Source organism: Abramis brama (assembly GCF_963993115.1).
Source record: "Abramis brama genome assembly, chromosome: 23".
Classification (NCBI taxonomy): domain Eukaryota; kingdom Metazoa; phylum Chordata; class Actinopteri; order Cypriniformes; family Leuciscidae; genus Abramis; species Abramis brama.
The window spans coordinates 24,375,635-24,389,268 of record NC_139985.1 but is presented as its reverse complement, the minus strand read 5'-3'; the positions used below and the strand labels follow the sequence as shown (position 1 = coordinate 24,389,268).

Genomic DNA, 13,634 nt, shown 5'->3' with positions numbered 1-13,634 from the left:
AATGAAGTTAAAACAATGAAAACATGTACAGTAGAAGAAAGTACACAAAGAGCAATTATCCTCAATGCTTGGTTTGATATGTGAAAATATCTTTGTGCTTCTCCTCCACTGGGGCATTTCTGTAATTTTCCATAGTTCTGAAACTCGTCACTCATTCTGGACAGCTTCAGTTCAGTTTATTTTAACAGTGAGGATGTGATATGTCAGCTTTGGTGAGATCTGGGATCGGCTGAGAAAGAGTTTGCATGCGTGACGCCTTGAATTCAGCATTTTAGATGAACTGTGAGGAACACTTTCCCCTATACCTTTCAGAAGTCGTCAAAGTGTCTCATGCTAACAGCTTTAGGACAATAAACATGAGTTCTAGAAAAGTCTTCATAAATATACAGTCATGTCTCTTGATGTGGATAATTCATGTGGACACTAACTAATTTTTTAATTTCATGTTATTTTTTTTTATTTATTTTACTGTGCCACTGACAAAAATGACCCTTTATAATATTCCTCTTTTTTTGTGCATCAGCAAATGACGTTGCAGGATTTCAAGTCTGAAATTTTAACACCTTAGTTTTCGTTCTTCCAGACACAATAAGGTGGTGGAAGCCTCAGTGCCACATCTCGCTTCTGTCTGAATGTTTATGGATACAGATGTTTGAAACGCACGTTTGTATACATGGACGTAGTCATACTCGTGAGTGTAATGAGTACGTGTGCGGCGTCTCTCAGCGCTGATTGTGGGTTTCCTCACTGTTCCCTTTCAAAACAAATGTGGTCAACCACAGAAAATGTTCCCCGGATGAATCACCGACAGAGATGATGATAATTACCCTCTCCATTAGCATGCTCGCGGTGGAGCTGTGGAATCCGTTCAATTTTTTGACATATTATTTATTCATTTTGGATTCATATTATGTCGACTGTTCTCTACTGAATCGTGTAACTTAAATCTATTTTTCTGTATTAAAGTCAGCTTACTTAGTCTACATTTTAAATATCTGTCTAATCTCACTATTTTTCTCAGGTCTTTGTTTTATGAGATTTGGCTCATTTGGTTAAAGCGTTTGGAATTGTACTGCTCACATTGAGCCATCATTTAATCTTTGATTACATTCTAAAGAGAGTCATTTTTAATCAGCTAATTATTAGCAGACAAGGGCAAATCTGTGCCTGAATATTGTCTATGTTCTCAATGCTTTCTGCAAAATATCCGCTTCAAATGTGGAATGAGTAACACATTGATGAATCACTCTATGTTCACAAAAGCTGATAGAAAATATGATTTTCTGACCTCTATATGAATCAAATCTGTTTAAATCTGATTAAAATCACTTTTCAAACAATTAGATGTTAGCCAGTCGATGGTCCTCTTATGACACGTTTCCACACAGTCAGTTCTCTTGCTGTAATGTACTGGCCACAGCAAAACTTTATACCAGACTTTTCCATTTTTTTTATGCTGTTGTGTGCGACGAATGTGTTCAGATTTGGAGACTGCCCTTGTGAAAAACATAATAAATAGTGAATTGCCATTGGTAAGTCTCACACATTTTGAATGTACACAAGTTTGCCTCATTACAATCACAACCAATGTGGACGTGCTAGCAAAAGTGACTGTAGTCTAATGTATCTTGCCACATACATTGGAGTTTGTCAGTCTAATTGACAGTCTAATTGAATACAATCAGAATTAAAGGGATAGTTTGGCCAAAAATGAAAATTCTGTCATAATTTACTCACCCTCATGTTGTTCCAAACCTGTATACATTTCTTTCTTCTGTTGAACTCAAAAGATGATGTTTTGAAGAATGTTGGTAACCAGACAGTTGACGGCAGCCATTGACTTCTATAGTAAGTCAATTCCAACATTCTTTAAAATATATATTTTTTTGTGTGTTCAACAGAAGAAAGAAACTCATACAGGTTTGGAACAACTTGAGGGAGAGTAATTGATGACAGATTTTTCATTTTTGGGTGAACTAATCCTTTAAGAAAAAAAAAAAAAAATTCCCTCTGCAATTGCTCTGCTTCCCTGACAAACTGCAAAGAACACAAAACTGAATGCAAAGTTTCTTGTGGAAACACAAAAGCGTTGGAAGATAATTTGACTTCCCAAACCATGTCCCTTTAGGGCAGGGTTCACCAATCTCGGTCCTGGAGGGCCGCTGTCCTGCAGAGTTTAGCTCCAACACACCTGTTTGAAAGTTTCTAGTATGCCTAGTGAGACCTTGATTAGCTGGTTCAGGTGTGTTTAATTGGGGTTGGAGCTAAACTCTGCAGGACAGCGGCCCTCCAGGACCGAGATGGGTGAACCCTGCTTTAGGGGCTCTGTAGAGTTTTACCAGATCCTGATTCTCGTTTTGAAAGTATAAAATGGATTTTTATAGTGTTTCAAGGGAGCGCAGCAAAGCAAAAGCATTGAAATATAATTTTTCCTCCCATCTCATATTTTCCATCATCATGTCCCCAAAGGGCAGGGCTCTGCAACTCCAGTCCTGCAGTGGCAGTATCCTGCGGACTGGGATGGGAGTAAAAATTGTATTTAAATGCTTTTGCATTTACTCACAAAGGTTTTGCGAATGTGAACTTTGAACTAATGCATTGAAATACAGTCGTGGCCTAATGGTTAGAGAGTCTGACTAGTAATCCGAATATATTTCAGTGCTTTTGTGAGAGAACGCAAAGTCTCTAAGGGGTTTAAAAATACTTTTGCGAGAGAAAGCAAAATGTTTTGCGAGTGAACGCAAAGTTTCTTGGGGGAACGCAATACTTTTGTGGGAGAAGCATTAAAATATAACTTTTCTTCCCTTCTCAATTTTTTTTTTCCTGTCACTTGTCCTCTTAGGGACTCTGTAATAGACAAACTGTCTGCTTGAAGTCAGCATGAAACAGAACTGGCGATAGTATTTTCATCCCTATTGGGATGTATATCCAAGCGAAACGGCTTCTGGAACAAACAAAAAAGTAGGGCGGGACTTGATTTTGTCCTTCGGGAATTGATCGGATGGTTGTGGTTTGCATTGGCTGTGATTGACAGGTTGTCAGTGAACACATCATCAGAGAAGAGAAGAGATGTCACTGCAAGAGGGAGGGGAAGTTATTTTCTCTAAAGATTACGAGTGCACATGAATTTAAAAAATATGTGCATGGATAAATAATTTACAATGAATACTGCAATATTCCATTAAAAAACAAGAATTCTCGATTTTGATTTCATGGTGACTTGAAAAAATAACACGGGCAACGATACTTTTCTGAGTAGTGTTACGTAAGTTTCGCACTGAAGTCCTCTTGATACAAAATTAGACAATCAGAGCTCTTAATGAGACTGTTCTGGTTGAAAACCTTCTCATGCACTGACAACCAAATCAGTGATCACTTTAACATGAAAACTGAGCCCAAAGCCTTGATTTCAGGTAATCGAGACCAGCTTCGTCACCGGAAATAATGACTCACGACATGTTTAGTCTGTCTGGGTTCACCCGAGTGACCCACTCAGATGGCCAGTGAGATTCAGACACTGTATAATGACAGAACAGAGTCCAGGCAAACAGAAGGGCCTGGCAGTGATAGATGATGTTTGTGTTGAGGAGATAACGTAACACTCTCACACGGGTCAAAGGAGTTTACCATCCAAATTACAGTGATCGATTCCTCAAAGCAGAGCAGTGTTTGCTTAGTGTGATCACCCTGCAGGCTCGCCAGAATCTCTCGTCTACATGCATTCTCATTTCAAAGTCAAACAAGCCTGTAGCCGTCTATTACTACGTGCTTCTCTCTGTCAATGGACAGCAGAGGGCGCTCTGCTCATGGCCAATTACAGCATCACTATGTAGGCTATTTCAACTTGTGTTTGAAATGTTTGGAAATAAAGCCTGGATTGTTTAATTTATATTATAGATTAGAGGCTACACTGCATTAGACTCTTTTAGCACACAGCAAGAACCACATAAGGGGAAAGAGAAATCTAATCTTACGGTTAGATAAGCAATATAAAAATAGAAAAGTCATAAATGAGTCTTGAAAGGCTCGTACAGGCTTTAATGTTAAATCACAACTGCCTTCTCTGCCTATTGAAGCATTTGTCAGGAAACGGCACCCTTTGTGCCTGAACATTCCAGGGCAAAACCTTTTTTAGAGTTTCATTTGAAAAGGTATCAGACCCAAAGTAACTGGGCCATCAACATTCATAGACGTTAGGAATCCACCTCTTAAAACCAGTAAAATCATTTAAATAAAAGCTCATTTTAGGTAGAATAAATGTAAACTTATTTTAAAATTTGGTTTGCATTACATGCATAACCAAGTTAAATCTATCAACTACTGTGATTCAATATTGTTATATACTTTTATTTAAAATTTAAATACAAGAGTTATTTCAATAATAATACAACATTACGCAGAATTAGAACAAGTGGGGGATAAAAAAAAAGAAAAAATACAGTTTGTTTAAAAGTAGGTCAATAATGTGGGATTTTTTAAAAACTTTTTATTAGAGCTTTTTTAAAAGAAACACTATGTAATTTTCTTTTGTTCAAAATTAACACAATTCAAATGTTTGTCAAAAAAAACGTGTTTTTGTCTTACCCTGATTCACTATGATGAGTCTGTTATAAGTGTTTATATTTTTTAGACCCTTCTGGATGGATCGTGGGAAATTGTGTACATGCGTCACTCGCCTGTCCGTGTCTTGTCATATTCGTAAATAGAGAAAAGTTGCTCCGGCTACTTTGACGCATGTATGGTGTGAGAGTGGCAGAGGTTAGATGTCACGATGAGTGAGAAAGGTTGACATGGAGCAGCTAAATCACGAACCTCCGGGGAATCACCCGTAAAAAAAAAAGAAAAAAAAAAAAGAGGAGAGTCTGCCGGACGCGACAGAGCTCGTAATAAAACAAGAATCAACATCGGCTTGGTTTTTTGGAGATGGCGAGAACCGAGGGATTTGAAAAGTTGTAAAAGCGACGCAGTGATGGTGTTTTTATTACTCAAGTGAGTAAGGTATTTTATTGAACAGATGAATTGCCATAGGTACAGTTGTGGTCATAATTATTGGCACCCCTGGTAAATATGATCAAAGATGGCTGTAAACATAAAATCTGCATTGTTCATCATTCAGAAAAATCGTAAAATAATTCTGACCACAACTAGCTCTCTAACAGAGTTCATTGTAAAGCATGATCTATTGTGAAGGGTCATATTCACCCGCGGTCACGCGGAGCTGAAGCATAACCAAAACAATGTTGTTCTGCAAAATGCATGCAGTTTTGTTTTTAACCACTAGAGGGCCAAAAGTTACATGGTGTACCTTTAATTGATGTTAATAGTAAATGTAAATCTAAAGCAATTACTTTACAGTTAGGTTTAACTTTTAAGATGTCTTGCTTTGTGAATGTGGTATTTCCCCATCATACAAACTGTGGAAACAGTAAAAAAAAAAAAAAAAAAAAAACCTTGACAAAAATGTTGATAGTCTGATAAAACATACGAAATAAAGTTGCTGATATTTGAAGACAAAGATGTGTAGTGTATGAACAAAAATAAAATAGGTGAGAGAGAGATTCTTTCACTTCTTGGCAAAAGGAAGACAGTGGCGAAATGTTTTGGTTGAACTTAAACTTTTATTACAATGGTAGTAATGATTAATTTATAAACAGACTTCTAATAAGCTTTAGTAATTGAGTTATTATTACCAATACAATTTCTCATAAACTGATTTGTACATTTTATATCCAAAATGCTACACCTTGTGTAAATGGTTGACCGATATTCCAAATCATATTGCTATAAAATGTGTCAGATTTAATTAAGAACAGATTATGAATAATATTTGTTATAAAGTTCTGTTTAGATGCATTTAGCCCATATTGTTCTGTAAAATTTTCCACTGTTGCTTGCTTGAAGACATTGCACTTATTTTTAAAAAGTGGATTTATGAGCTGGTAATATAATTAGTTCACCTTCAAATGGAAATTGTGTCATGATTTAGTCATTCTCAAGTTGTTCCAAAACTGTATGAATTTCTTTCTTCTGCTGGGCACAAAAAAATAGATATTTTGAAGATTATGGGTAACCAAAAAGTTGATGTACCCCATTGACTAATATACTATACACTCACCTAAAGGATTATTAGGAACACCTGTTCAATTTCTCATTCATGCAATTATCTAATCAACCAATCACATGGCAGTTGCTTCAATGCATTTAGGGGTGTGGTCCTGGTCAAGACAATCTCCTGAACTCCAAACTGAATGTCAGAATGGGAAAGAAAGGTGATTTAAGCAATTTTGAGCGTGGCATGGTTGTTGGTGCCAGACGGGCCGGTCTGAGTATTTCACAATCTGCTCAGGGATTTTCACGCACAACCATTTCTAAGGTTTACAAAGAATGGTGTGAAAAGGGAAAAACATCCAGTAGTCCTGTGGGCGAAAATGCCTTGTTGATGCTAGAGGTCAGAGGAGAATGGGCCGACTGATTCAACTGATAGAAGAGCAACTTTGACTGAAATAACTACTCGTTACAACCGAGGTATTCAGCAAAGCATTTGTGAAGCCACAACACGCACAACCTTGAGGCGGATGGGCTACAACAGCAGAAGACCCCACCGGGTACCACTCATCTCCACTACAAATAGGAAAAAGAGGCTACAATTTGCACGAGCTCACCAAAATTGGACAGTTGAAGACTGGAAAAATGTTGCCTGGTCTGATGAGTCTCGATTTCTGTTGAGACATTCAGATGGTAGAGTCAGAATTTGGCGTAAACAGAATGAGAACATGGATCCATCATGCCTTGTTACCACTGTGCAGGCTGGTGGTGGTGGTGTAATGGTGTGGGGGATGTTTTCTTGGCACACTTTAGGACCCTTAGTGCCAATTGGGCATCGTTTAAATGCCACGGCCTACCCGAGCATTGTTTCTGACCATGTCCATCCCTTTATGACCACCATGTACCCATCCTTTGATGGCTACTTCTAGCAGGATAATGCACCATGTCACAAAGCTCGAATCATTTCAAATTGGTTTCTTGAACATGACAATGAGTTCACTGTACTAAAATGGCCCCCACAGTCACCAGATCTCACCCCAATAGAGCATCTTTGGGATGTGGTGGAACGGGAGCTTCGTGCCCTGGATGTGCATCCCACAAATCTCCATCAACTGCAAGATGCTATCCTATCAATATGGGCCAACATTTCTAAAGAATGCTTTCAGCACCTTGTTGAATCAATGCCACGTAGAATTAAGGCAGTTCTGAAGGCGAAAGGGGGTCAAACACAGTATTAGTATGGTGTCCCTAATAATCCTTTAGGTGAGTGTAAAATACTATAAAAGTCAATGGGTGCCGTCAACTGTCTGGTTACCGACATTCTTCAGAATATCTTCTTTTGTGTTCGGCAGAAGAAAGAAACTCATAGGTTTGGAACAACTTGAGGGAGAGTAAATTATTGACAGAATTTTCATTATAGGGTGAACTATCCCTTTAATTTCCTTCTTAAAAATCAAATTAGGCATCCAAATCCAAAACTCCAGCTCAGTTTAATTTTTAGCCAATTCATTGTCGACGTCTAAATCATTCAGTCCTCCCTGAGTATGTTGAGTATGGCTTTATCAAAGATTTTCTAGTGATGTGTTCCAGCTTATTTTTCCATATGAACTTATTTGAAGAGAGTCAATAGATTAGTTGTTAAAGTCAACACAAAGATATAAAGTTGGATAAACAATGTGTGACATTCCTTCAGCTTTAGACAGCAGAATTCTCCCACTGAAGACACAATGGCAAATGATAGTTTCCTAAGAATGATCCCACAGCTGTGTAATTTAAATGCTGTAATGTACTGTAAATGCATGTCATTTTTAAAGGACCAGTTTCTCTCACAGTCTTTTGAGTCTCAAAGTCTCAGAGTTTGCAAGTGTGTGTTATGTATATTTACACTGGCATTTATTCACGTACACCAAGAGCTGGTGACAGTAATGCATCTGTGTCAGGAATGGCCATTCACTATGAACTGAGACTCGGGGGATTATGGGTAATGTGTTGTCCTGAATAGATTCATTTTTCTCAACTTACATTTATCATCCACCAGTGAGACGGAGAGGAGGATGGAAATGAAGTTTGTGAAACCTCACTTTAAAATATACAACATTCAGAGACTTGCAGCAGACGGAATGAATGGTTTTTTTTCTTGTCAAGTTGTGTTTCCTGCTAGAACGCTTGTTTTTCTGTTGACAGCTTTCGGTATAAATGACAATGACTAATGTTCTTATTTTCACATTTGTACAGTTAATAACATTGATTAGACAAGTGTAGCACACAAGCATTCAAACACTTGTCCATCTGTTACAATATAACCACACAAAACTGCTCTTCTGAAAACAAAACAAAACAAATAAAATAGACGAAACAGGAAAATGTACAGCTTTTGTAACTATTTGACAGGTTTTTAATTTTTTGTCAGAGGCTGAGACGTAAAAGCTCATAATATTTCTGCTACTGTACAAAGTGCATTGATATTAATTTAATAGTAACAATCTAAAAAAATAAATAAAAGCATGACAGTATAATAAATCACAAAGGGTTGGTTTTAAAGCTGATACAGTTTATTAAACATGTTATATATCGAATGTAATACATATGAGATCTTTTTGGCACCAAAAAAATTAATAAATAATATGTTCTCGTTAAGTCAGTGATTCTACATCTAAATAAATAAACATACCATAACTTACTCTTTAATAAATATACATAGTTTGTTATATAGATGCATTGCATCAATGTTTATTGCAGTTGGTCAACAGGGTCCAACAATGCTCGAGCTGAAAGGCTGTGTGTGTGTGTGTGTCAGTGCGCACACTGGGTTAACAGGACGTCCCACTGCAGCAGGTGGAACAAGACTGAGGCCATATGGATGGACAGATAAACTCTGTTTGCAGTTACTCCAAAGAAAGTAAAAGAACCAATACGATTAACCGCAGAGTGACAGATTAAGATATAAATGGATTATAAAACAACATTTTGATATTGTGCTGATATTTTGTTATTTCTCAGCTTGATCATTATTGGAATTATTTTGTACATTTAAAAAAGTGAAACTGTGCATTTAATGTTATTTTTACTTGACCAGACCTTATTTGTGTGTGTGTGTGTGTGTGTGTGTGTGTGTGTGTGTGTGTGTGTGTAACAATGTAGCCAAGTTGAACCAGCCAAATTATTTGTTACTAAAATCAGTTACTAATTTAGATTAATTTTTTATATTGTAAACAAAATAGCTTGCATGAAATATCAGTTTAAGGGATAGTTCACTCAAAAGGACCATTTTGTCATCATAAAGGAAGATATTTTAAATCATCATTATTATTATTATTATTATTATTATTATTATTTGGATAGACAATGGAAGTCAATGGTCACCAAAACTGTTTGGTTACCAACATGCTTCAAAACATCTTCTCATGTGTTCCACAGAAGAAGAAAAAAGGTAATACAGGTTTATGGGTGAATACATTATTGGTTTCATTTTTGGGTGAACTATCTCTTTAACTTTATTGCATAAAAGCAATATCATACTAGAAATCATGTTAATATTCAATATAGCACTCTTGCATGATATTGCTTAAACATTAAATAAAAGTTTCCGAATGCATAGGGTATTTGATTATGAACGTGGCATACAAGATATTCTGAGGTGAAATCAGATTTGGTTTCATAACAATTTTTTTCTAGTTCTGCATGCTAAAAGATTCTTACAACCATATACATGCACATTACTACACAAGTGTATTGCATAAATCTTCAATTTGGTTTTATATATATATATATATATATTTGTTCATATGTAAAAACAAAATATATACAAAATAAATCAAAACAATTTCTATTAATGTTTGTTACAGCAGCACAAAGTCTGTAGACCTCTGTAAGCACATGGTTGGTTGAGTTTTAAGGCCAGGCGCGCTTTAGGGCTTAAGTCCTCTCCTGTAATTATATCAGTGCTCTAATGAACTCATCAGACTTACATGTGGCTTAAAGGGACACTCATTTGCTTCCTGAGCACAAGACAACCACTTCAGCTCTCATTTAGATTCATTGTAAATGTGAGCAACTCCATTTATACGCCAATTCTTTTCCTAGTCTCCGAAAAAATGTTACGGTGACTGTTGCATGCGATTATCACATCTGCAATCTGTTGACAACATGAGTACATAAGTGTCTTATTGCAGCTGTTATCCACTAAGTATAGTATTATATAATATTATTAAATAGTATTATTTTTATGCCAATGCAAACATGATTGACTAAGGAAAGTCGAAACGAGGAGTTAGTTTAACTAATATCTGTGCTTTAATGCCTGATTACAGGAGATTATTTCGGTGGAGTTCAAGGCTAAAATCATGACGCTTTTATTTATGCTCATTTGATGCTTTTGCAGGTATTGTTCTTCCAACTTTAGTTCTCAGTATTTTTGGCCAAGGCTTGACAGGAGCTAAGTGGATTAGACTCATGTGTTATAGGATTTACACAAACTAAGTGGATTTGGTCAGGTTAACTAAGGGAAGACCTCAGGCGCAGATTTCCTGTCAGTGCTCTGAGAACACACAGATTGCTGCTGAGAGGTTACCTTCGACTCCAGTACACTTACAAGAATCCGAAGGAATAAAAACCCTTTGACAATGAGAGGAACCTTTGGTATCTGCACCTGTTTCTGGAGGGATTCCTGAAATGGCTGGAAGCAATGAGCAATGAGAGCTGTGTAGACAAAATTTGGGCTGGTATGGGGTCAATTTTGAGGTTTTCAAAATTTTGTCGTCTAATTGGTTAATAAACAAAGCTCAAGTGTGCATGTACTCCATAAAATCAGTCATGACGTTACTAAACGCATACACTCCCACTGCAGAGTCGGCTGCCGTTGGTGTTGACGTAGCCGACGAGTACGCACTTTTGGCCAATTAGCAGGGAGACGTGATCATTCATGAGTGACTGGTATTTAGTGCAATAACTTGTAGCTGTATATTTAAGGGATCGCTATACCAAAGTGGCGTAAATTTACAGTAAGTTGTATCTGTAGTAAAGAGTGGGAGAATGACCCAACTCTCAAAACATGGATTACACCTGTGGTGGGAGATGACTCGAAGGCTCTTTATAAATATATCTAACTCTGTTTTGGGCGGGTTTTTGAGAGCTTTTGGGTTGGAAATCGTCTACCCGATCTGGGAACACTGGACATACTGCTCCTACTGTTTTTAACTTGTTATATATTAGGGAATTGCAGGGATATTGTCTCCTTGAGTTTGTAGTGTTGGAAGGATTTGAAAGTCTGGTATAGTGTACGTTCCTCAGTTGTTAAGTGCATGATTCCCAATTTTCTTTTACAGAGCCATGTTGACTATATCAAAGCTGAGGTAGATGTTTAGTATAATTAATATGTTAGTTTGAAGTTGATATTGGGAGTGTTTTGACTTTGAAATACTAGAGACTCAGAACTGAAACCTTTCAGAATTGCTGCAATCATTTACATGTCAGGTCCTTTCCTTTTTCAGCACAATGAGGAAGTTATGTTCAACATTGGGTGTGCCTTTGTGTATTTTGCTTTGTTCACCAAAGCCCTGAATTCATTTTCTAGAGGTGTTCTGCATTTCAACTCTGAGCTCAACCTTCACCCATCATTTCAAGCTATTTGAAATAGACCCACAAAGGCAATATAAACAATACATACAGCAGCATCTCATTAGCAATGACTTAACGTGGGAATAATGACTGTTTGTATGATACGTTTTCTGTTTCTCCTCATCAGGACTGGCAGAAGTATTTTCCGTAAAGGCAATGCAAGACTTATGCTCTTGTATGCTTTTAGCCCAAGACCAAGATGTTCTTCTCAGAATTAGAGTTCTATATTTTTCATTTAAATTTGTCTTGATTGATTAAAACATTTGATGGTTCCTAAATGTTTTGAGGACTCAGATGAGTTTTGACCCTCAAAGTCAGACGCATCCACATGCTTGGGCCGAAAACTCTCGGATTGTGTGGTATCGATTGAAGTTATCGAGGAAGGAGATGTCCTCCTCGTACGCGGTGGGCCGACAGCAGGGGCTGTGACGAGCCTTGTCCTTCTGGTCCTTTGTGAGCAGCCGCGAGCGCTTAATGAACGCAAGCGTCAGGTCATAGTTTTTGCGGCTAGTGGTGCACTTCCCGCTGCAGTAATGGAAGACTATAGTCTCGTCACTGACGTAGCCTAACCCCAGCTGACTGACCGTCACCTCCACCTCCCGCAGCGAGCAGGGTTTCGCTCGCTTTTTAGCCCGTTTAGTCCTTTTGCTCTGCCGGGCATCTCTACGGGCTTTCCTTTCCACTAGTGTCCCAATGACCTGCTTCAGCTCGCCCTCTGTAAAGCTCTGGAACATCTCCATGACTGAGAAAAAAAGGGTTCATTTATTTTTAGCATTTAGCATAATAAAAACATTAGCATTGTTTCAATTATATTATGCAGTTTTCAATGGAGGTTTATGAGGCAAGACATTGATAAGCTTTAACCTAAACTTTACAGCTGAAATAGTAATTAACAAATGCAAGCTGCACATATTTTGTTTTTCAACCCCTTGAATGTGTCAGACATCCCACCTCTCTCGGAAGGTCCGTGAGTCTCCTCCATGTCGATAGCAGCTCCCTGACACCCACAAATTATATATAATATCCCGGAAATCGAGCGAGCGAGAGAGAAAGTCTGTTTCCACCTGGTACTAAGATGCATTACCGTTACACCTGGTGTTATCACGTGTTTCAAATGCGTCTTCTGTGACCACTCGCATTCAGATTTTGTAGAGACCCTCGCCCCTTTTTTCATCGCACTCAACTACATCACTTTCACTTTCTATGCACAAATACTATTGAATGAATTCGAACCCATGTTAGGTGGCTCACGTGAATGTTAGGAGGGTGTTGTGCCATCTCCTGGAAATGAGTAAACTAGTCCCAGAGGTAGTCGAAAACAAATCTGACCGTATTACTTTCGTAGGGTAGGAGCTCATGTGTTTGAACAGCCACAAAAGACCGTCTGCTCTCCGCCTACTGACGAACGCGTAAACATTATGGGAAGTGCGCTAGCCAGATGGGATTTAAACATTGTTGGCTGAAGACCCAAGTCTGGTGTGAAGATGAAAAACAAATGGGTTTGTTTTCTCACCATTCCCGACACACACTCACCGCTTTCGGCGTGGTCTTGTGGCTGTCAGAGCAGAAATGAAAGCTGCATGCTTTTTCCGTAGTCTCCGGGCGTGTTCATATCTAAATGGCACAAGCTTTTTTCGTCCATTAGATTGAAAGATCTGAAAAAACACACACATTTTCCCGCCCATAGACCCTCCCGTCGAAGAAATCAGTACAGAAGTGGTTGAAAGTGGACAAAAGAGACGGATTAAAACACCAGGTGTAAACGGGAATGTGTCTCCCTCATCTGCTTGTGCCGATCAAACAAAACGCACCTATCTTAATACAGGTGTAAACAGAGCCTTAGATGTATTGGGGTGGATATTTACATAAATTGTCATTCCTTCCATTAAAGAGAAAATGTGATCCCTGCACTGTTAAAAAAATCTGTAGAAATTACAGTATTATTGGCAGCTACTTGCCAGTAACTTACTGTA

The 13,634-nt window shown here is 37.9% G+C and overlaps 1 protein-coding gene across 2 annotated transcripts in view; it reads right to left on the bottom strand.

Moving 5' to 3' along the window:
* Positions 1-10,279: 10,279 nt before the first annotated feature.
* Positions 10,280-13,634, bottom strand: part of nrtn (neurturin) — a 28,518-nt gene continuing 25,163 nt past the window's right edge. For both annotated transcript variants that reach the window (XM_084101695.1, XM_084101696.1), the window contains one exon: positions 10,280-12,403. In XM_084101695.1, coding sequence (XP_083957821.1) covers positions 11,976-12,403 — 428 coding nt within the window. In that variant the 3' untranslated portion in view covers positions 10,280-11,975. The remainder of the gene's footprint in view (positions 12,404-13,634) is intronic.